This window comes from Chelonoidis abingdonii, chromosome 2 (assembly GCF_003597395.2).
Source record: "Chelonoidis abingdonii isolate Lonesome George chromosome 2, CheloAbing_2.0, whole genome shotgun sequence".
Classification (NCBI taxonomy): Eukaryota; Metazoa; Chordata; order Testudines; family Testudinidae; genus Chelonoidis; species Chelonoidis abingdonii.
Window position 1 is genome coordinate 6,173,300 of NC_133770.1, and position 21,082 is coordinate 6,194,381.

The window sequence follows — 21,082 nt, forward strand, 5'->3', positions numbered from 1 at the left end:
TCTCTCCCGCTTTAGGATTTCCAGTACAGACAGTACAAAACGTCGCCCGGCATCCTTCCCCCATCTTCATTTCAGCATGGGTACCAGCATCGTAGCAGCAAGGTAGAATTGCAGTGGCAGAGAAGTCAGAGATCGAGCCAATCTACCTCAGAGCCTGGTGCAGCCTGGGTCTCTTACACCTCCAATGCTAACAGTGTGCCCTCTCCTTTAAAAAAACCTCAGTTAATCAGGCTTGCCTCAGTTCCCCTTGGAAATCTAACTGCACTCATTGTCAGTAAGTGCTGCTTAAGACAGCCTTAAATTCATCCCTTTGTACACACGCCCACACCCTTCCTATACTCACTACACCCGCCTAAATAACCCTTTTCTGGATTTGTAGCCTGGAAATATTGCTAGCCAGTTGGCATGTCTTCCACATGTCAACCAAGCTAGACATATTGAGACTGATCCACAGATCAGTGAAATCAATGGAAAGACTCCCCTGGACTTCCAAGGCCATTCAACTTTCTGCATGAGGCCAGGTCTTGCTGACCTTCTCTGAGGTCTGTCCAGTGTGATTCCTCCTGCTTCAGGGCTCTGATTACTAGAGGTCAGGAGGAGACGTCATTTGGGAGACAGATTATCCCACATCTGCTACTGTTGGGTTATTACACCTTCTTCTGAACTGTCTGGTGCTGGTTCCTTCCAGAGACATGGTATTGGACTATGCACCTTGGGTCTGATCCAGTCTGGTGGCGTCTATGTTCCTGTGTTGATTCTATTTTAGGATATACACAAGGCCTTACTTCCAGAGGGTCCTAGATTCTATGAATAGGAAAATGTCACTCCCTGCAATAAAGGAAGTGGGTTCTGGAATACAAATGTGAGCTCGGACTGGGGTGTCATCTGTGCCTGTGCATGCGCTTGTGTGAGGCGCAGTGTGAGTGTGACTGGGATGCATGTGTGTGTGAGTGTGTGTTGTGTAAACTGTCATGCTCTGCCGAAGGAAATCACATTAGGGATTAAACAGTGGTGGTTGCACAGACTCTCTGGCAAATTACAGGCTACTCCAAGGATCGAGTTTCGTTTATCCTCTGAAAAAGAAATTACAGGCCAAGAAAGAAGAAAATATACTCTTTATATGGGGCAGCGAAGCTTTTACAAGTGCAGAGGGGGACGGGCTGTGAGCTCACACGCCTGCGGCAGGAAATCATTATCTCCCCTGAAAAGGAGCTGTTTTGTTGGGAGCCTGAAAACAACCTCAGTGTTTCTTTGTACAGAGCTTTGTGATTGTGTATATACACAGTGCGTGTGTGTACAGACTCTCGGCAGGTGTCGATAGGCCTAGCTCTGTTCAGTGGAGCTCTGCGATTTGTACCAGCCCTGGGCCTGGCCCACTATCCTATTTGCTAGCAGCACGGGTGTGTTTGTGTCAGACTCTTTGTGCAACTAGGCTATGTCTGTCCAGCTCGGTGGTGGTGTCACACAGACTGTGTGTGTGCCTGCGTCAGTGTGTGTTCATGTGCACGGCCAGGCCATCTGTTATAGGAGACGCATTTTCCAAAAAGCTCCAGGCTCAGCGCTCACCATCAGGGCCAGATTTTCACGTCCTCTGCTTGCATGAGAAGTGCAGAATCCAGCCGCACTGTCAGCGAGCTGGCTGGGATCTGGGTCCCTCTTTCACTGTGTGTGGGGCGGGGTGGGGCGCTGGATTATATGGGTCTCTGGCATGTGCTTTTTGGGGCAGGGCCTGTCACTCATTCTGTGCACCTACAGCACCTAGCAGAATGGGGCTCTGCTCTCAGTTAGGACTTGGGGAGAATGGGGGGACCCTGGTATGGGGGAAGAGGGCACACAGAGCCCCTGACATGAGGGACCTTGGTGTGGGTGGAGGAGCAGAAATGGCCCCCCCCAGAGCTCCTGGCATAGCAGGGGTGGGCAGGGAGTCCCTGAAACAGAGGAGGATGGGAGGGTGACACATCGGGAGCTCATGGGGTGTGCACTGGGCCTATAGAAGCAACAAAGTGTACAACCCTCTGGTGATGATAACAAAGTGGTGTGTGTGTGTGTGTGTGTGTGTTTTACCCATTGCACCAGTCTTTAGGCCAGGATGCTACCAGCTGTTGCCAGCGGTGGGAGCCTAACAGGAAGTGCCTGCCACTCTGTGGCCAGACTGCCAAGGTGTAAGCCAGATGTGGGTGGTTTATCTCATTCCAATGTGGGGCTTTACAGGGCGCTCTTATAAAGCCCCCTGCCTGCATCCTGCCTTGAGTCCCTGCTGCTCACCCGAACTTTTGAGAGTCTTTTTAAACAGAAGCAGGAGGAAAGTCGTGACCCTACCTCCACCCACAAAACTCGCTCATTTGTTTTCTGTCCACATTGACAGCAAGAGATCCGCCATCAGGCAAAGATGGGCTATAAAAAGAATCCCTTGGTGTACTGCAGGCCAGGGTCCCCCCAGGTGGTTACTGGCAGAACCTTTGAGCTCACCCCGCTGGGCTTGAGGCTTTCCTGTGTGGATCAAACTGGGTTTACTGGAGGCCAGTGACAAGCCAAACTGGAAACACCCCTCATGGCATCCGGCCCCTAGACTGTAAAGTCCTCAGGACAAGCTTGGTGTCTTCTGAGTGTGTGCAGCTCCATGAGCACCTCCAGTGATCCCATTACACTCTTTGGGAGGGGAGTATTTCCATTGCCTCTAATGGGAGTTTGAGTCATAGGCTCTAATTCTCCGCTGGTGTCAACAGCCAAATGCCATCCAAGTCAAGGAAGCATTCACACCAGCAGAGAATTTAGCCCACAGTTTTCAAGAGACCACTATGATCATCTCTGGCCTGTGCATAACACAGGTTGGAGAATTTTGATAAGAAAGAAAGAAAAGGATAGATATAGATAGATAGATAGATAGATAGATAGATGGGATGTATGGGGATAGATAGATAGATAGGATGTATGGGGATAGATTGATTGATTGATTTAATGAAAAATCTCTCACTACCTGTTGGTAAAAATTAACAGGCCAAATTCATCTCTTGTGTAATCTGTTGACTGGCTCAGTGTTTACATCCTTCTACAAACTGAATAATGACTCAACTGACACCCTCTCACCCCAATCTCACCCAGCCTGAACAGTAGGACAGACATGTGATACTGCTGAGTTTTCCCCAAGTTTATCAAAGCAGCCCTTCCAAAACCAGTCTGAGCACTGGTCTGAAAACAAAACAACACAAGTTCCCTAAGGGACTTAAGTTCCCTAAGTGGAGTCTAACTAAAACCCCAGCCCCACTTCACAGTCACTCCTGCACCAAGCAGTTCCTCCCCAAAGAATGGTTTAAAACTGCATCCATTATTTTATTTATTTTATGCACCCCACGGTCCCCACCCAACAACAGCCCCTCCTCAACTAAACGAAAAATCTCCCTGAGTCACAACTAATAAGAATAGAAAAATGAAGCCATGCAATGTTAATTACCTCCTCAGGATATAGGAGGATAAATGCAGCTTTTATATGGGCTGACCGCATAATTACAGAGAGTGGCTGCACAAAAATGTTAATTCCAGACCAGGAAAATGTGTTCCACATTAAACCTGACATGAAATTTACTGGAAAGAATGAATGAGGGACTCGCATTGCTTTTCTCTCTCTCTCTCTCTCTCACACACACACACACAGGGCTGGATTCTGCTCTCACTCCCAGTCCCAATGAGGGTAAATCAAAGCAGCTGTTAATGGATCTACATCAGGGAGATGGAGAGTCAGCCTCAGTGTCTCGCCCACCTGTGAGATCTCTAGATTGTCCAGTACAAAAACAAGACACCGCTAAACACAGGCCACCGATGCAAACAAAGGCTGGTTCTGGTTCTGGTCCTGGTCCGTGAGAAGCAGCTTGATTCTGCTCTCATATACACCAGGGCAGTTTGAGTTTAGCTGAAGTTTGCAGGGAGGTAAGCGACAGCCGAGCCCAGACCCAAACCTCTCCCCCTTCTCCACCGAGGTCGGTGGCAAAATCCCTTCGATCTACTTCAGAAAGGAAAGGACTGGAGGGGTAGGGCGCACCCACTCCGCTCCGTGCGAACCGACACAGTCTCTAAGGCTAAGGAGTTTCATGCAAAATCCGGGGGCTGCGCCTGGTCGTATCCTCACCCCCGCCTTAAAACGCAAACCGATTTTACTCACCGTTCCCTCTCCCGATCAGAGAAACCGGGAAACTTTGACCCCTCTGGAGCAAGGTGGGGGGGTTAGGGCGCTTCAGAGGACTCGCAGGGGAAGGCAAAAATCCCCACCCCCTTCCCCTTCCTCTAGTGTTCGCGGCACTCATTCCTTGCACGCGGGGTGAGTGGGTGTGTGTGGGCGTGCAAGGGGGGGCGTGTGTGAAACCTGGATTCCAAAGGCTGCAGCTCGATTCCCACGGGCCAGGTCAGTGTCTCCCCGCCACCCAAGTCCTGTTACTGGAAAGCACACGATCCTCTCCAGGCTGGCAACCGCCTGGGGTCTCACTGGCCAGCGGACGGGGGGTGGGGGGGGCGAGGAGCCGGGGCACTCACCTTGCCAGGGAAGAGCTGGCTGAGCAGCAGGAGGCAGAGAGGAGCCCTGGTCAGTTGCATCTCGGCTTCAACACCGTCCGTCTGTCTGTCCCGGCCGCCTCGCCCCCTGCCCCCTTTGCAATTAATAAGCAAATGCAGGGCTCGTGCGGGGGGGGATCGTCCTTTGATCCAGCAGATCTGTTGTTCGGGGAGGGGGGGGGGCGCTGATGCAAAGTTAAGAGAAACCCCGCCGCACTAGCAATCCGGGGAGAGGAGTGGGTGGGTGGGTGTGTGTGTAAATAAAAAAACCCCAAAACGTTCCAGGAACGGCGATCTGCTAAAAAAATAAACTCCAAAACAAAGCAGCCGCCCCAGGAGGAGTTGTTGCGTCTGGCATCAGCCCCTACCCTGAAGCGAGACGTATCCAGATACTCCAGCCACGGATCCTAAACCCAAGGCTGGTCGGTAAAGGAGCCGAGGGATTCAGCCCAGGGCGAGCTTTGGCACAAGCTCGGGCCGGAGAGACCCAGGGTCTGAACCCTCCTCCCCAAGGGGAACCGAGGAAGTTCTCTTGCAAGAAGGGAACTGGGGAAGTTTGCTTTGCTAGCAGCAGCCGCGGCGGCTGGAAATGCCTCTGGGGGGTGTGTGTGTGTGCGAGGAGTGCTGCGATGTGAGTCTCCTTGGCCCTGCCCCTCCAGCCTTCTCCCCTCCCAGGATCTGTGCCTCCTGCTACCTCCTCCCACTCCTCTCCGTGTCTGTCTCCTCTCTTTTCCACGCAGACATGAAAGAGCGAAGGGACCCAGGATGAAAGAGAGGAGGGGAGGGAGGGAGGGAGCAAGAAGCCGGGCGGGGGGCGTGGAGAGAAGAGAGCGATCATACATTTTTAAAAGTTACAGGGGGGAGGGGGCGGGTTTCAGCCCTTTGATTGGCTACAGAGCAGGTTTCTGCGCTGGGAGTGGCCGAGAGCAAGAAGGGGTCGTAAATCTTCCCAGCGAGTCTGGTGGGGAGGAAGGGAGCTGACAGCTTCCCAATTTCTGGAGCCGAAAAGCACCGCCAGACCCGAATACCACCCGCCTTTGTTGTGTAATCGACGCCCTGGCCTTCCTGGTCCTGCCTGGGGAGAGGTGGGCTCCTCTTCCCCAGAGCTAGGGCTCCCCAACTTTGGATCCCCCTAGATTTGTGTGTGCGTGTTACACACACACACACCCCAGAGGCATACAGCTGAACAGAAGCACTCACTCACACACATACATACCATCTACAGTTTTTAATGCACAGGAAGATTCTCCACGAATGCAAAGAGGTGGAAGCTCTTCATTAACTCAAAGCAATCTTGCCTGGTACTTTAAAGCAGCATTTCCCAAGGACCTGGCCCTGGACTGGTGCTGGTCCCTGAGATCTCCCCGACACAGTTTCAGAAGGCAGCAAGCCCGGCCTGGCATAAAAAAGGTGGAGAAATGCTGCTGTGAAGTCCTGCTCCAAACCCCACTGCTGCTCACAGCGCAGTGGGCCCTGTAAATACATCCTTAGCCTCAGGAGCTTTGCCAAGGTCGCCAATCTGTCAGGGAAAGAGAGCGCGGGCACAGCACTGCATAGCCACCGGCCACCCATGCTGGGCTGCGCAAACAGACGCAGGGGTCTGCCAAGTGCAGTGTGGAGCCCAAGTCCAGGGCTGCGTTATATCAGCCCGTGTCAGCCACCTCCACCAGCAGAGACACGGCTTTTGTTGTTGATGATGCCCAGATGCTCCAGCTGGGACTGGGGCCCTGGTTGTGCCAGATGCGGCACAAGCACATAGGAAGGGATGGGAAGTGCCCTGCCCATTGGGCCAAACAGCCATCGCCCTAGCCTGGAGCTAGTCTCATTGAATGGAGTGAGAGACCTCCCTTGTCTATCAGAGGGAGCTGCCGCCTCTTGGGTCTGCAGAGTCCGTTTGCCGCCACTGCAGCCCATCCCTGATGTGGTGGTGGATCGCAGGGAGATCCCAAGCCTCCCACTGCAGCCTCTCGCCTCGTCCCCCAGAGCCACTGCCATTCTCTCTTGGTTCAGATCATAAAATTCTGGTCATTTCTGATTGTCACAGTGCTACCTGGAGGGAAGCAGCCGGGCAAAGCCATAGCGCAGAGGGCTGGGACTCTGGAGATGAGGGGTCTGTTTCTGACACTGAACTTGGGCCAGCCACATCACCTTGCCCACTTGATATGTCTTGCCTATCATAGACTGCAAGCTCTTTAGTGCGGAGACTGCCCCTTGCTATGTGTATAGACAGCACCTAGTCCAGCAGGGTCCCAATTTCAGAAGGAACCTGAAGGTACCACTGAGCTTTCTTCCGCACCATTTCAGACATCCGAGTAGGAAGTCCAAAGAAAGGGCAGAAAGCAAAGCAAGAGGAGCCAATCCGCTAGAATGCCAGGGGATGGAGTAAGACGGTGGCTTTGCTGCTAAAACCACAGCTGCTCTGCGTGGATTTCTCTCATGTTTAATCAAGTTGCTCTTGTCTACTCTTTCAGGCAGCATAAGGATGAGTCCCCCCCCCCCCAAATCCTGGTGTTATAGTTATCCCGTTGGAGATGTCAGGCTGAGATCTACTCTCCCATCACCGGGTAGATACCCTGGGGGCTGGAGGGGTCCAGAGCACTGAGGCTCTCTAATTAGCCAGAGGAAAGGAACAGCACAGGAAACTGTGGAGCAACCTACCCTGAGCTAGCAGAAGCTTCCTCTCCTAGTCCTACCCATCTAGGTACAAGTACATCCCCCACTGCATGAGCATTAACACAGTGATCTCCGTTTTACAGATGGGAGAACCGGGCCAGAGTCTCGTCGGTTGTGAGGTGCCCGTCTCCCATTGAAATCTGGGCCAAGGATCTAAGGGACTGGCCCAGGTCACACAGGGAGATTGTGGCAGAGTATGGACTGAATGTGGGTTTCCTGAGACATAGGCTAGTGCCGTAGCCACCGGACTGTTCTTCCTCTTCCAAAGTCTCTCATTCTTAGTCCGCTCAGTACTTGGCTGTTCAGTTAAGCCTGCCAGTTGTGGTGTTAGTGGTTTAATGGATTTGGAGACTGTCCACTGGGGATATGCCAGAGACCCACCAAACTCATTCCACACATGGCCCTGAACAGCTGTCAGATGGGCACAGCTTTGGGTGACTTGAGGTGGAATTCTCATAAGAACGGCCAGACTGGGTCAGACCAAAGGTCCACCTAGCCCAGAATCCTGTCTGCTGACAGTGACCAATGCCAGATGCTTCAGAGGGAATGAACAGAACAGGGTAATTGTTGAGTGATCCATCCCATCGTCCAGTCCCACCTTCTGACAGTCAGATGCTAACATTCTGTTCACTTTTTTGACTGCCGCTGCACACTGAGTGGATGTTTTCAGAGAACTATCCACAATGACTCTGAGAGCTTTTTCTTGAGAGGTAACAGCTACTTCAGACCCTATCATTTTGTATGTATAGTTGGGATCATGTTTCCCAATGTGTGTTATTTTTCATTTATCAACACTGAATTTCATCTGCCATTTTGTTACCCAGTTACCCAGTTTGGTGAGATCCTCTTGTAACTTCACAGTCTGCTTTGGACTTAACTATCTTGAATAGTTTTGTATCATCTGCAAACTTTGCCACCTCGCTGTTTATCCCATTCCCCAGACCATTTATGAATATGTTGAACAGCCCTGGTCCCAGTACAGATCCTGGGGGACCCCTCTATTTACCCCTCTCCACTGTGAAAACTGACCATTTATTCCTATCCTCTATTTCCTGACTTTCAACCAGTTACTGATCCACGAAAGGACTTTCCCCCTTATCCCATGACTTCTTACTTTGCTTAAGAGCCTTAGGTCAAGGACCTTGTCAAAGGCTTTCTGAAAGTCCAAGTATGGTATATCCACTGGATCACCTTTGTTCACATGTGTGCTAAGCCCCCTCAAAAAATTCTAATTGATTGATGAGGCATGATTTCCCTTTACAAAAGCTGTGTTGATTCTTCACCAACAAATTGTGTTCATCTATGTGTCTAGTCATTCTTTTCTTTATTATAGTTAAACCAGCTTGCCTGGTACTGAAGTCAGGATTACCGGCCTGTAATTGCCGGGATCACCTCTGGAACCTTTTTTAAAAATCGGCATCACATTAGCTATCTTCCAGTCATCTGGTCCAGAGGGTGATTTAAATGAAAGGTTTCATACCACAGTTAGTAGTTCTGCAATTTCATTTTTGAAATCTCACCCCAGCAATGCAGCGGAGAAAGTTTCCAGGCCCTGAACCAGCCCAGTTCCCTTGCCCCTGGCCTTTATTTCCCATAGATGTTTCCATCCTGCTGTTGGAGAGGCGCTAACAAAAGGAGGGTCTTTCCCACTGGCCTTCTTCTCTACAACCTGAGTGTGAAATGAAATCCCGTATGGATGTAACTCTGTGACTTCAATAGTAAAAACGCTCTGGAGTCAACAACACCTCAAACCTTGGCTGTGGATTCAACCCCCGGCTTTGTTATTTGCAGCGTTGTAGCACCCAAGAGCCTTAGTCATGGATCAGGATCCTATTGCACTGGGTGCTGCTCAAACACAGAACAAAAAGACAGTCCCTGCTGCAAGGAGTTTATAATCTAAGTATCAGACAAGGGACAACAGATGGAGACAGAGCAACCGAGGGGCAGCACACGGAAACAATGAGACAATATTCATCAGCATGACAGGCAGTGGACTCTGCATGCCAGCAGCCTAACAGCTGTCAAGTGTTTTGCAGGCATCTCGGCAGAGAAGGGTTTTAAGGAGAGATTTGAAGGAGGATAACGAGGGAGCCTCGTGGATGATTATAAGGAGCTCCTCCCAAGAACAAGGCGCAACATGGGAGAAGGCATGAGGCTGTACGGCTCACAGCCAAACAACGAGGGGTTAAATCCCATCTCTGAGACTCACTTTCATCCCCGCATCTGCTACCAACCAAAAACAAGAGAGAGAGGAAAGGGGGAATTAATAAAATGTAAAGCAAACAAAGCAACAACTTCCTACCCCAAGTCGAGCTATGATCCCCCCCGAAAAAGAGAAGAGCAGGAGACGTCATGAAATCCCCTAAAGGACTTTGCTATTGCTATAGATTTTTATGAGTCAGGGGCCCAGATACTAGGGTGACGGGCAGCAGGCTAAAAAAAAAGATTGATAAGAGAGTTTTGTTTTTTTTTAAATCAGGGTTTCGTTGAGCTCATTCCATCCCAATAGCTCATGCTTAACATTTAGCCCTTTCCAGGTGAGGCTCTCAAAGCACCGAGCAAACAAGAATGATCGACAAGCATGGCGCTCTTAGAGGTAGACGCTGTTGGGGAAACTGAGGCACTGCCAGGCTCAGCAATTTGGCCATGGTGTGGGCTTGGCAACGTCCAGGCAGCTGGTGCACTGGGGCTACTGCTTGGTACACTCATCAGAATGCCTGTTACTTCAGGCTGGCCTCTTTGCCTTGTTGTAGCCACCTTTTGTCTCCCATCCTGGGTTGCTTGCCCCACAGACTTGCCCTCAAACAACAAAAAGTGTGGCAGGTTCAATCGTGTGTTCAATGTATTTAAAACGTCTCTGTGCAGGGACACAACTGACAGGGGCCCTGAGCTGCACAGAGAGAATAAACTGCCCTCGTTCATTAGGGAAGGCACAACCCACAACGCTGAGAAATGGGCTTCCCAGGGAAAGCATCCAAGCCCGACTCCAAATGGTGCGTCCTTCCAGCCACTAATCACGGAGTCCCTGCTCTTTATGCCCAAGGAATTCCAGTGGTCCTCCCCGTGCGCTGCAGGCGTGTTACACCAGGGTGCTGCTGCTAGGGGATACACAGCATTGCTGAAAGGCACAACTGACTGCCTCTGCTTCCCCAGACTGCCCAGACAGCTGTGCACTGGGGCTTGTCCTGTTCACACTGGCTCATGCCTGAACACAGTGAGTCTCCGACCGGCTCTGCCTCCTAGAAACACAGGAGACATTCATCTGGCTTGCGACAGGCTGTCAGGTTCATCTGCTGCCACTTCCCCATCCTCACTGCCAGCTCCCTGCTCCTCCTCCAGCCCCATTGCCTCCTTTCCACCACCCTGCAGGCCTGACTCTGAGCTCACACCAGTGCTGATCAGGAGTGACTCCACTGGCATGACCCCATGGAGATCTGAATCAGGCCCTAGGTACCTAACATCAGCCCCAGCCCAAGATCTCCTGCTCCGAGCCCTGTACCTCAGAACCACGCTCCCAGCCACAGCTTCCCATCCCCATGTGTGTGGCAGACCAGCCTATTGTACCAGCCATCTCGTTCCTTCCCTCCTTGAGTCTCACTCTGGAACGTGGGCTCCCCATAGCAGAACACAGGGAGTCCAGTGTACCCCAATCTGTGGTAGGCTCCGATACCTAAGGATTCTCTGGCAGCACCATCATAATACCCCCATGCGGTGCTGTAAGAAGCAGTGGAGTAATTCCTTCCTGACCCCCCCGCGCCCCGCTGGTGCTTATCTCCTGCCCTGAAGCATGGCACTTAATGGGTCATTTTTACATTCCAGATTTACCAGTCCTGTGACTTTTCTCTCTTCCTCTTCTCTTTTCCTCTTGGCAATTAGCAGTGCTGAAAGCGACCTAGCAGTGATAGCTGGCTAAGCCTTTGCCATGGAATAAGGCAGAAAAACAAAGCCAGGATGATAGGTTTCAGCGTGGTAGCCGTGTTAGTCTGTATCAGCAAAAAGAACGAGGAGTCCTTGTGGCACCTTAGAGACTAACAAATTTATTTGGGCATAAGCTTTTGTGGGTAAAAAACCCACTTCATCTGATGCATGCAGTGGAAAATACAGTAGAAAGTTATATATATATATATATATATACACACACACACAGAGAGAACATGAAAAATATGGGTATTACCATACCAACTCTAATGAGACTAATCAATTAAGGTGGGCTATTATCAGCAGGAGAAAAAAAAACTTTTGTAGAGATAATCAGGATGGCCCATTTCAAACAGTTGACAAGAAGGTGTGAGTAACAATAGGGGAAAAATTAGCATGGGGAAATAGTTTTTACTTTGTGTAATGACCCATCCATTCCCAGTCTTTATTCAAGTCTAATTTAATGGTGTCCAGTTTGCAAATTAATTCCAATTCTGCAGTTTCTCATTGGAGTCTGTTTCTGAAGTTTTTTTGTTGGAGAATTGCAACAGGGTGGTTTTGGTTTACATGCACGGAGTAAATGGCCAAGGAGATGATAGCCAGCATTACCGGGACTATACTTATAACAGGAGGGAGTATTATCTAGTGTGTAGAGCAGAGGACTGGGCGCTGGAATGCCTAGGTTCTATTCCCAGCTGTGACACCTGGGAAAAGCCACTAAACCACTCTGTGCCTCAGTTTCCCCTTTTACAAAATGGAGATACGTGTCCTAACCCAGGGAGAGGGTTTGTGAGGCTTAAACAACGACGACTGTCAAGTGCTTTGACCTCCCAGAAAGCAGTTGAGGCATTGGAAGGAACTCAGAAACGATGGGCACACATGATTCAGGAGCTAAAGAGATTACTTGAGGGTGGGGAAAGGTTAACAGAGCTAAAAGCCTGAAGCTTACTGGTGCTGAGCGCTAGCTGCTCCTCTTGAAGTCACTGGGAGCGTCAACTGCTCAAACCCTCGCAGGATCAGGCCCTACATTGTTTAAGCTTGTGAGCTCTTTGGGACATGACCCATCTTTTCCTGTCTATATACACAGCACCTTGTGCTGGGGTCTCCTGGTGCACCCGTAATTCAAATGGCAGTTCTAATCCACGTGTGCAACTTGGCCAAATGCTGCGTGTGGTTTTTCAGAACCCTAATACCTAGCAATCAGGTAGCAATGTCCGACTGTAGCTAGGAAGCTGCTTGACTAAGGGAAACTGAGGTGCACCGCGGGAAAGTGCCTTGCTCAATGTCCCACACAGAGCGAGTCAGTGGGAAACAGAACTCAGGCGGCCTGAAGCCCGTAAAAGAAAGCAGAGGGCATGCGGATAGCTATAAGTATTTGACAATTGTAGGGAGGGCAGGGCCAGCCTGAGGGGTGGGCGACCACCAGGGCACCTTGGTTGGGGGTGCTGTCCAAGCGCCGCAAGTTGGCAGACCTGGGCTGCTAGAGTGGGGCTGAGTGCAAGCCAGCCCAGGGCTGCAGCACATGGCCAGCCAGGCCGGAGGTGGGAGCTGCCAGCTTGGCAGAGAGGTGCAGGCAGCAGGGCCAGCCCCTGGGTCCCCCCTTCCTGCGGGCACAGTGGTCAGGGGGTATTTGGCTGGGGCAGCTCTTGGGCTCAGAAACTCCTCCCTGTGGGCAATGGGGAAGGGGAGCCTTCAGGGGCCAGGGGTGCCAAAATACAAGTTTGCCCAGGGTGCCGTTTTCCCAAAGGCCAGCCCTACATCTAAGCTATGGGGATCTGTAGGGGGCTTGCTACAATGCTGTGGTTATGCCAGCAGAACGCTGTAGTGTAGACGCAGTCTACAGGAATGGAAGGGGTTTTCCCGTCACTGTAGGAACTCCACTTCCCTGAGGCAGGGTAGCTGGTCCATGGAAGTGTTCTCTCATAGCCCTAGCCGCGTCTACACAGAGTGTGTGTGTCTGCGGGGGGGGTCAGGGCGGCCTGACTGCCTGCGCAGGAGAGTGACTTTTTCACACCTTCAGCCCCCTAGCTATGTAAACCAGGCCCCAGCCCCCCTCCTCCCACAGCTGAACTGAAAGTTGTTGAGTGAATTAGTGCAATTGCCTTGCAGGGGAATCTTGCTTCCTGCTCTTTCAACCCCAGCCAGGCCGGGAGGGAGATCAAAGGCTGCTGCTACTGTCCGTCTGGCAGGATTAATGTCCTTGGTCCTGGGGACGCCTCCCTTTGGTGTGTGGGGAATCGCACGGGAGGGGCAGGCGGGAGGAAAATGCAGACACTTCTCTTTGTCCAGAGGAGCAGGAGTTAGCCAGTTGGCTGTCTGCAGAAAGCCCTCCCTCGCCCCCCCGGCAGCTCCCATGTGTACCACCCAGCGTCCTGGCTGCTCTGGCACGTGGGCAAAGGGTTCTGCTGGGCACCAGTGTCAGCTAAGCCTGGCAGGCCAGGTCTGGACGCAGCAGGGGTGAGGGGGCATGGCCTTTCCTAGAGGCGATGGCATGCCTGGGGCCTGTGGAAGCGGGTAGACAAGTTGGGGGACCACGAACACAGGGGAGGGGATTCAGTGATCGGATCTAGGGGCATCATGAGCCAGTGTCTAGACAGTCGGTGAGGGGGTGTAAGACAGGAGGGAGGGCTGGTTTCCTGGGCCGTGTCTGCGGCCGTACAGCGGTCTCATGTGCTGGAACCTCGCCCTGCCAAAGGAACCCCGGGGAGATGTGGGGGGGAAGGACACGGGTCGGGGGGGAAATGTTGCAATTGGGAAATCCATTCTAACCGGGGTGGGCAGCTGAGTCAGGGAGCGCAACAGGCCCTGTGGAACCCCTGCGCCCCACTGCCAGTAACACCCCAAAGCCGCCGTCCTGGAGCTTCCCTCCAGAAACGCTCCCTCCCAGCCTTCCCCTCCAGAACCAGCGGAGCACTCAGACCTCCAAGCCCCGCCTGGTCGCGGTCAGATCCTCCTCTCCTGTGGCGGGCAGGCGTTCCAGGAACACGCACTCCAATGACACCCAGCAGCATTGGAGCCTGCTCCCGAGAATCACCCTGAGTGCGCCAACAGGAGAGCCCCCTCCCTGCTTTTGGTACAGGCCTCTCCTTCTCCCCCAGCACCCTGTGCTCCAGCTCCAGGGATGCTTTTCCACACGCAAAACTCAGAGGGAGGCAATTACCCAGATCCTCTACGTGGCAGAACCAGTCCTGCCCACCTCCACCTCAAAAATAACCCCACCCATCCCCCTTCTCATTGCCCTGCCTCCCCCCCTCAGAGCCCGAGCCCCCACCCCCTCATTCTGGGGCTTCTCGAATTCAGGAGTCTCCTCTCCTTGCCTGCTCCAGCCCTGGTGGCTTGGACAACGTCTCCTACTGCCCTAGTAATACTTTGCATTTGAGCGGGGCTTTTCATATGGGGAGAGCCATTATTAACCCCATATTACAGGTGGGGAAACTGAGACAGAGACTCTCACCAAGTACGGGCACCATGACCTTAAACCGGGGGACACAAAGCACAGAGCAAACCCAGAGTGAAATGACCATGCAGCAGCGGGACGTTCTGCTCCAGTGTGAGAAGGAGATTGGCTCCGATTCGCTGACATGATGACCATTATTAATGATCACAGTAGCACTGGCAGGCCGCTGTTTGTTGAGATCAGAGCCCCATGGCGCAAGGTGCTGTGCGTATATGTTGTGAGGGAGCATCCCTAGCTCAAACTGTTTACAGTTCAAGTAGGCGAGGCAGAGGAAGGGTGGGGAGGGACAGAGGCTCAGAGATGGGAAGGGTAGCCAGGGTCCAGGCGGAGTGCCTGGCATATTGAATACAATGGGGCAGCCCTGTGGAGCAGAGCTGTGTGTGTCCCTAATGCAGACACCGCACAGGGACAGCTCTCAGACAAGGGCGGCCCTTTGATTTCAGCCTGAGGCTAAGAAACTCACACATCCCGTCCCCCCAAGGGCCCCTTGTTGCCAAGCTCACCCTGACATTGTCCTGACATTCAGGGGCTGGTTGTAAAGCTATGGATTGCAGGCTCTGGCTCCTGCCCCCCTCCTGGCCCTTTGTCTCCCTGTTGCAATCACTCCCTGGGAGAAGATGGCAATGCAGACAAGGCCTTGGGGGTAGGGGGCTGGGGAGACAGGGGAGGGAAGATCAAGAGACGGAGAAGACCAGTTAGCGCCAACCCTGTCCCTTGGGGCTATTGCAAGTTCTTCACTGCCCTCTCCAGTGCTGTACATAACTCACTTCCCTCTTCCTTGGAAAGAAAGAATTAGATACTTTCATGGAGGATAGGCTCATCAGTGGCTATTAGCCCAGATGGCTAAGCCTCTGACTGCCAGATGCTGGGACTGGACAACAGCCGATGGACCACTCAATAATTGCCCTGTTCTGTTCACTCCCCCTGCAGCATCTGACACTGGCCACTGTCGGCAGACAGGACACTGGGTAGCTGGCCCATTGGTATGACCCAGTATGGCCGTTCTGATGATTTAAAACTACACCCTTGTCCATCAGCTCTGCCCCTACCTGTATCGCCGATCTCTGCTTGTATCTCCTACCTGCCAATGATTCCAGCCCCACCCTCCCAAACCTGCCTTCTCCTTTGCTGCCTGGTGGTCCGAGCCGCGCGGAGAAAGGCATTTTGCTGAGCACGGCATGACCCGACTGGCCCACCGATGCGCGAGGCATGGTGCTTGGACCAGCCAGCGGGCAGCGCTGCATGTAACTGTGCGCACCTGTACAGCTGTGTACGCCCAAAGAATGAAGGGAGAACTCAAACCTCTTCAATCAGCCTCCTCCTGGGCAGCAAGGGACATTTGGGTTAGAGACTGGGCAAAACTTTCAAACTACGATAGTTAAAACATGGGACCAGCTTACTGAATCCCCATCACTGGAGGTTTTCCAGACTGGGTTAGGTGAACACCTGGCAGGGATGGTCTATGTATATATTTTCTCGCAGACTAGATGACCTCTTGAGGTCCCTTCCAGCCGTAGATTCTCCAAGTCCACCTTGATGACTGCACAAGGCTTGAGGCAGAGACTGTCAGGCGTTATGTCTTACACACAAAGACTCACAATGTGCCTATGGGGAAAGAAGCATTATTTTCTCTTTGGCAGAGGGGTTAAGGGACTTGGCCAAGGTCAGTGTCAGAGCTGGGATTAGAAACCTGAAGCTCCTGGTGCCCAGTTCTGTGCCCTAGAAAAACGCATCCTCCAGAAGCGATTCTCCAGAGCTAGACAATGGTGCTTTAAGCACCTCGTGGGGAGCCTGTTTCTCAGGCAGAGTTCAGCTCATGGTCTGTTCCTCCTTCAGACAAAGCATGGCTGGATCCTGGGCTCTCCTGCTGCCCCCTCTCCCAGCCCCTCTGACACTGGTTTGAACTGCAAAGCAATTGGGAAGAGACTTCTCTGGCTGAGAGCTGTTAGCTGCGGTGAGCAGCAGGGACATTTTAATCAGCTACTAATACACGCATGGGCCTGCGTGTGTCACACGTTCGATTAGATCTCCATCCCGGGGGGGGTGTCCCCTGGCTTGAACGTGCCAAACCTATGCTATCCAGTGAGACACCCAGCCACCCCTGCAGGTGCGCACACATTCCTGCAGCGTCTATAGGACCCAACTGAGATCAGAGCCCCCTGGGGCTAGGTGCTGGAGACAAAACAGCCCTGCCCCAAAGAGTTTGGCGTCTAAACAGATAAAGGGGGTGGGGGAACAAGGCACAGAAAGGGCCCCAAGGGCCAACAGCAGTAAGAGACCCAAAGGCCCAGGCCAGCGCCCCACCTACTAGCCCGCACAGCCTCTGCTGGTCCTAGCCCTGCACACGTTTCTGGGGGTATGCACGCTGAAATCGACAGCAGCTGCACCTGCTGACAGGAGGGCTGGATTGGGTGCTGTGCCTGGACATGTTTGTCAGTAGGGCTGGCCAGATTCAGGCCTCAGTTATATCCCACTGACTGTACGAGGGACACCAAGATCAGCATCCAGCACAGCATGGGCGTCCTTTGGCAGTTTCCCTCTTCCCTCTCTCTCAGGCAGCCACTGTTTCTGCCTCTCCACCTTGTCTCCCTAAGGCTGGGAGAACTCTTCCCCTTATGGTCCAGCAGGAATCCATTTACTACGGTACTCCCAGCCTCACTCCAGTGCAGCTTTGGAGTCTATACAGCAACACAGAAAAGGCTTCTCTGCCTCAGTTTCTCCGCGGCCACTCAGATCACCAAACTACAATCACTTGGCTTTCACACACACTATGCAGCCCCTGGTTTCAGTGTGTCAGCAGTAGAGCCAAGATGCTGACTCCAGTTAAACCAGTGTTAGTCCAGTGTGGCTCCAATGACCGCATGGCACTCTGGTCTCCACATGAGCGGCAGGCTTCAACCCTAATTCTATATTCTGTACATTCCCGGCCTACACAGAGAGAGTTAGAAACAAAACTTGAATATGCCTGCTGAAAGGTGACCATGTATCTTAGACTCCAGCACTCCAACATACAACAACCAAATTCAGAGAGAGACAAAGCAGGCTGCTCCCACAAATCACCCCCCCCTTTACTCTAGCCCAGCTGTTTGCAGACTAAGAGATGCAGATTGTATTTGCATGTTTCCCTCCCTACAGAGCCCCCCTAGTCTGCAAGAAGGACCAGGACACCCCAGAGAACTTAGTGATAGCTTGTCATTTTAACACAGTTTGTAGTACACCCCAGTAAGAGTTTCTTGGGGCTTTGTGCATTGGAGTGTAGCAAGGTCCGGGTTACTGTGAAGTTCTTGGGCAGGAAACTACAGTGTTCGAGCTGGATGTGCACTGACGGGCACATCTCAATGGAGAGATCATCAAGAAAGCAGGTCGAGAAACATTTTGTTCCTTTTTTTTGGTTGAAATTTGATGTTTCCGTGGCAAATGGGATCAAAATATCCCGGGTCGAAACTTTCCCCAGCTCCCTTTGTCCAGCAGGTGCCTCTCAGCCCATTCCCGCATACACAGGCCCTCCTCCCCTCCAGCATGCAGTTGGACAGTGTCCCGGTGGAGACTACAGCGATTAATTCCATGGGCAGGTGACAGCAGGAAGGTAGGTAGCTGCAGCCACCTTTTCACATGTTTAGCAACTTGGAAATGAAGAGCCAGCCGGGCGTGAGCAGCTTTTTGCACGTCACCAGCAAGTGCTCTGCGGACCCTCAGCCCTGCAGAGAGCTGATGAAATCAAGACTGGAGAGGACACCCTGGGTCTGTTTTCACTGCAGAATTAACCAGACTCTTACTCAGCTATTGCCCCCCAACCATCATCCCCCATACAGACCTCTCACTCCACTTGTTTACTGGTTCTTTTGACCTGCGCTAGCTGGCCAGGCATGGGGTGAGTTAGAATCCAGGGGCTGCTTTCACTGGCCTGCTAACCCGGCTGCTTTGCAATGAGGACGCAGGTTTAACCACATGAGGGCTGAGAGGGCTCCGATGCCTTCCCAGAATTCCCCCTGCCCCATGTAGAAGGACAGATCATTCTCCTATGATGCACTGGGAAAGACCAGAGCGCAGCTCAGTTTAGTGCGGCACAAAGAAATGTGGGACGTGCCGCCAGTCACCCTAGTGATATGCACGGAGGAACTCCCACGGGGACACAGTAACTCTGGTAAGGCTTTGCAGTGGGGCTGCTCAGACCCGGCCAGGCTAATCAGGGTGCCTAGTCTCTGGGGTTGTTCTAGAGTGAAGACAGACCCTAGCAGAGGCACTGATGGGAATGAACTTACCCTGGCGGGCAAGGGACTGATGGTCTCTAAGAAGCGCTCTCCAGTTTCCATCATATGCAGTGTTTACAGTTTGGTTCAAAGGCTTTCAGCATCCCAGGGCCCTGCAGTATTGCTGATGAATCTAAGCTAACCTGTTTTTATAATGCACCTGTGCCCATGGCAGCTGGCTCTCCCCAACCCCCCCACTTAGGCCAATAAACTTCTCAGCTACCCCTGGTCTGTAGGGGTCTGTTCATTTCATGTAGTGCTGTCTCACTGGCCAGCCCAGCCCTCGCCGCTCACACTGGGCCTGTTCGGCTTCCAAACTAACAAATGGTGGATCCTGAGGATGGTGAGCAGGGAGGCAGGGGGAGGCAGAGAGGGACTTCAAAGGGGGGAAGATCAGAGAGTGGCAAACTGTAACCAAATGTCCCCCCACTGAGCCGGAGAGGGCAATAGAATTTTATGACCCAATGCCTGGATCCCTTTCAAGGGCTGGGATCTTCTTACTCTTCACATCCCCTGCCTATCTGCCTAATTGGAGTTCCCTGGGGCCGCCTGCTAATCTCCCCAGCTCTTTGTTATCAGGAAGGAGCAGGGAGTTTTATTGCCAAATCTCCCCCACACCCCCAGGTCAAAATGTTATGAGACCTGCTGTGGTTTCAAAGGCAGGGGCAGCCTGGCAGGCTTCCTGACTCCGGCAGCATGGCGAAGAGATGATAGTATAGCTGGGCCGAAGGGACTTGACATACCCGTGCTATGTGAGATCACTGGATGGCAGCTTTGGCCAGTGGCTTGGGTGACCAGACAGCAAATGTGAAAAATTGGGATGGGGTTGAGGGGTAATGGGGTAATCGGGACATCTGGTCACCCTACCAGTGGCTAACGCACTTTGGCACCTAACTCCTCGTGCTGGCTTTGAGGATCTGGGCCTTGCCTTCTCTGTGCCCAGGTTTCCCCTCCCAAATGCTTCAGGCCCAGGGCTGGGGCTCCCTCTGTTCACACAGCACCTACCCCCAGTAGGGTGACCAGATGTCCCGATTTTATAGGGACAGTTCCGATTTTTGGGTCTTTTTCTTATATAGGCTCCTATTACCCCCCACCCCCATCCCGACTTTTCACACGTGCTGTCTGGTCACCCTACCCCCTAGGCACTACTGCAGTGCAAATAATATATTCCAACAGGGCCAGATTAACCTTTTGTGGGTCAGGCGCCAAATATATTTGTGGGCTCCTTGGGGGCAATGGCACATAGCAGGGGGAGATTGGTCCGTGGAGTGAGGGGCCAGCCAGGGGCATGGTATGACGGGGCGGCCCCGCTCTGCCCAGCCCAGTGCGAGGGCACTATTTACAAACTGGCCGTTGCCAGACACATAGTGTCCTGCCTGACCCTGTGTGCCAGCATGCCCCTTCCCCTCGGGGGTGGGCCTATGCCTCGCCACACAGCCCCCCCCAACACTGGAACGCCTCCCCGATTCCCTATGGCCAGAGCCCCCCCAGACTCGCTGTGCCCAACACCCACCCCCAGACCCCTCAAAATTCACAGAGCCCTTCACAAGACCACCTAGCCCAGCGCCCCCTGCCCACAGCCCCACCACAACTGCCCAGCACTCCACACACAGCCCCACTCCCTAATGCCCCAACACACAGAGATCTTCCCTGCCCCCTCACAGTCCAGCACTCCCCCCATATGCCCCACAGACCCACTCCCCCAAGCCTTGCCTCCAGGGTGCACTCACCCGCCCTGCTGGGAGGTGACTGTGTCTGCCGGGCTGAGCCGGTAGTGCAGCCATGGGAATCGCTCCAGCCCCTCGGGAGTGGCGCGATCAGCTAGGCCAGGGCCTGCCCCAGCCAGGTTCCCTCAGGACCCAGTTGCCTGGAGGGGCCCAGCCAAGCCCCCCACACTGCCCCCCCCAACTTCTGAGACTGGCCAGGCTTCTGCAGCGGCTCTGCTCCGGGGAGACAGACAGGGCCCCACAGGTGGTGGGAAGCAGAGACTGCCCGGAGCTGGAGGTGCACTGGGGCCAGGAGGCAGAGAGGAGCAAGTAATGGGTGGGGTAGGGGGGAGCCAGTGGGCTGGTAGGGTCTCAGCACAGTGCAAGTGGAGCAGGTCAAGGCCCCTTCTGAGCATGGGCCCGGCTCCATGGTGCCACTGGAGCCATTGTAAACCCGGCACTGCCAGTATCTCGTTGACACTCAGTCTCAAAGATGGGAAGGCCGGGGAAATGCAGCCAGAGGGCACCTGACGGCT

At 53.1% G+C, this 21,082-nt stretch overlaps 1 protein-coding gene across 1 annotated transcript in view; it reads right to left on the minus strand.

Annotated features, from left to right (window-relative positions):
• The window catches only part of LOC116819136 (tumor necrosis factor receptor superfamily member 16-like), a 56,143-nt gene extending 51,545 nt beyond the window's left edge, over positions 1 to 4,598 (minus strand). The window contains exon 1 of the mRNA XM_032770616.2: positions 4,525 to 4,598. Within this exon, the coding sequence (XP_032626507.1) occupies positions 4,525 to 4,584 (60 nt within the window). The 5' untranslated portion in view covers positions 4,585 to 4,598. The remainder of the gene's footprint in view (positions 1 to 4,524) is intronic.
• Positions 4,599 to 21,082: the final 16,484 nt, after the last annotated feature.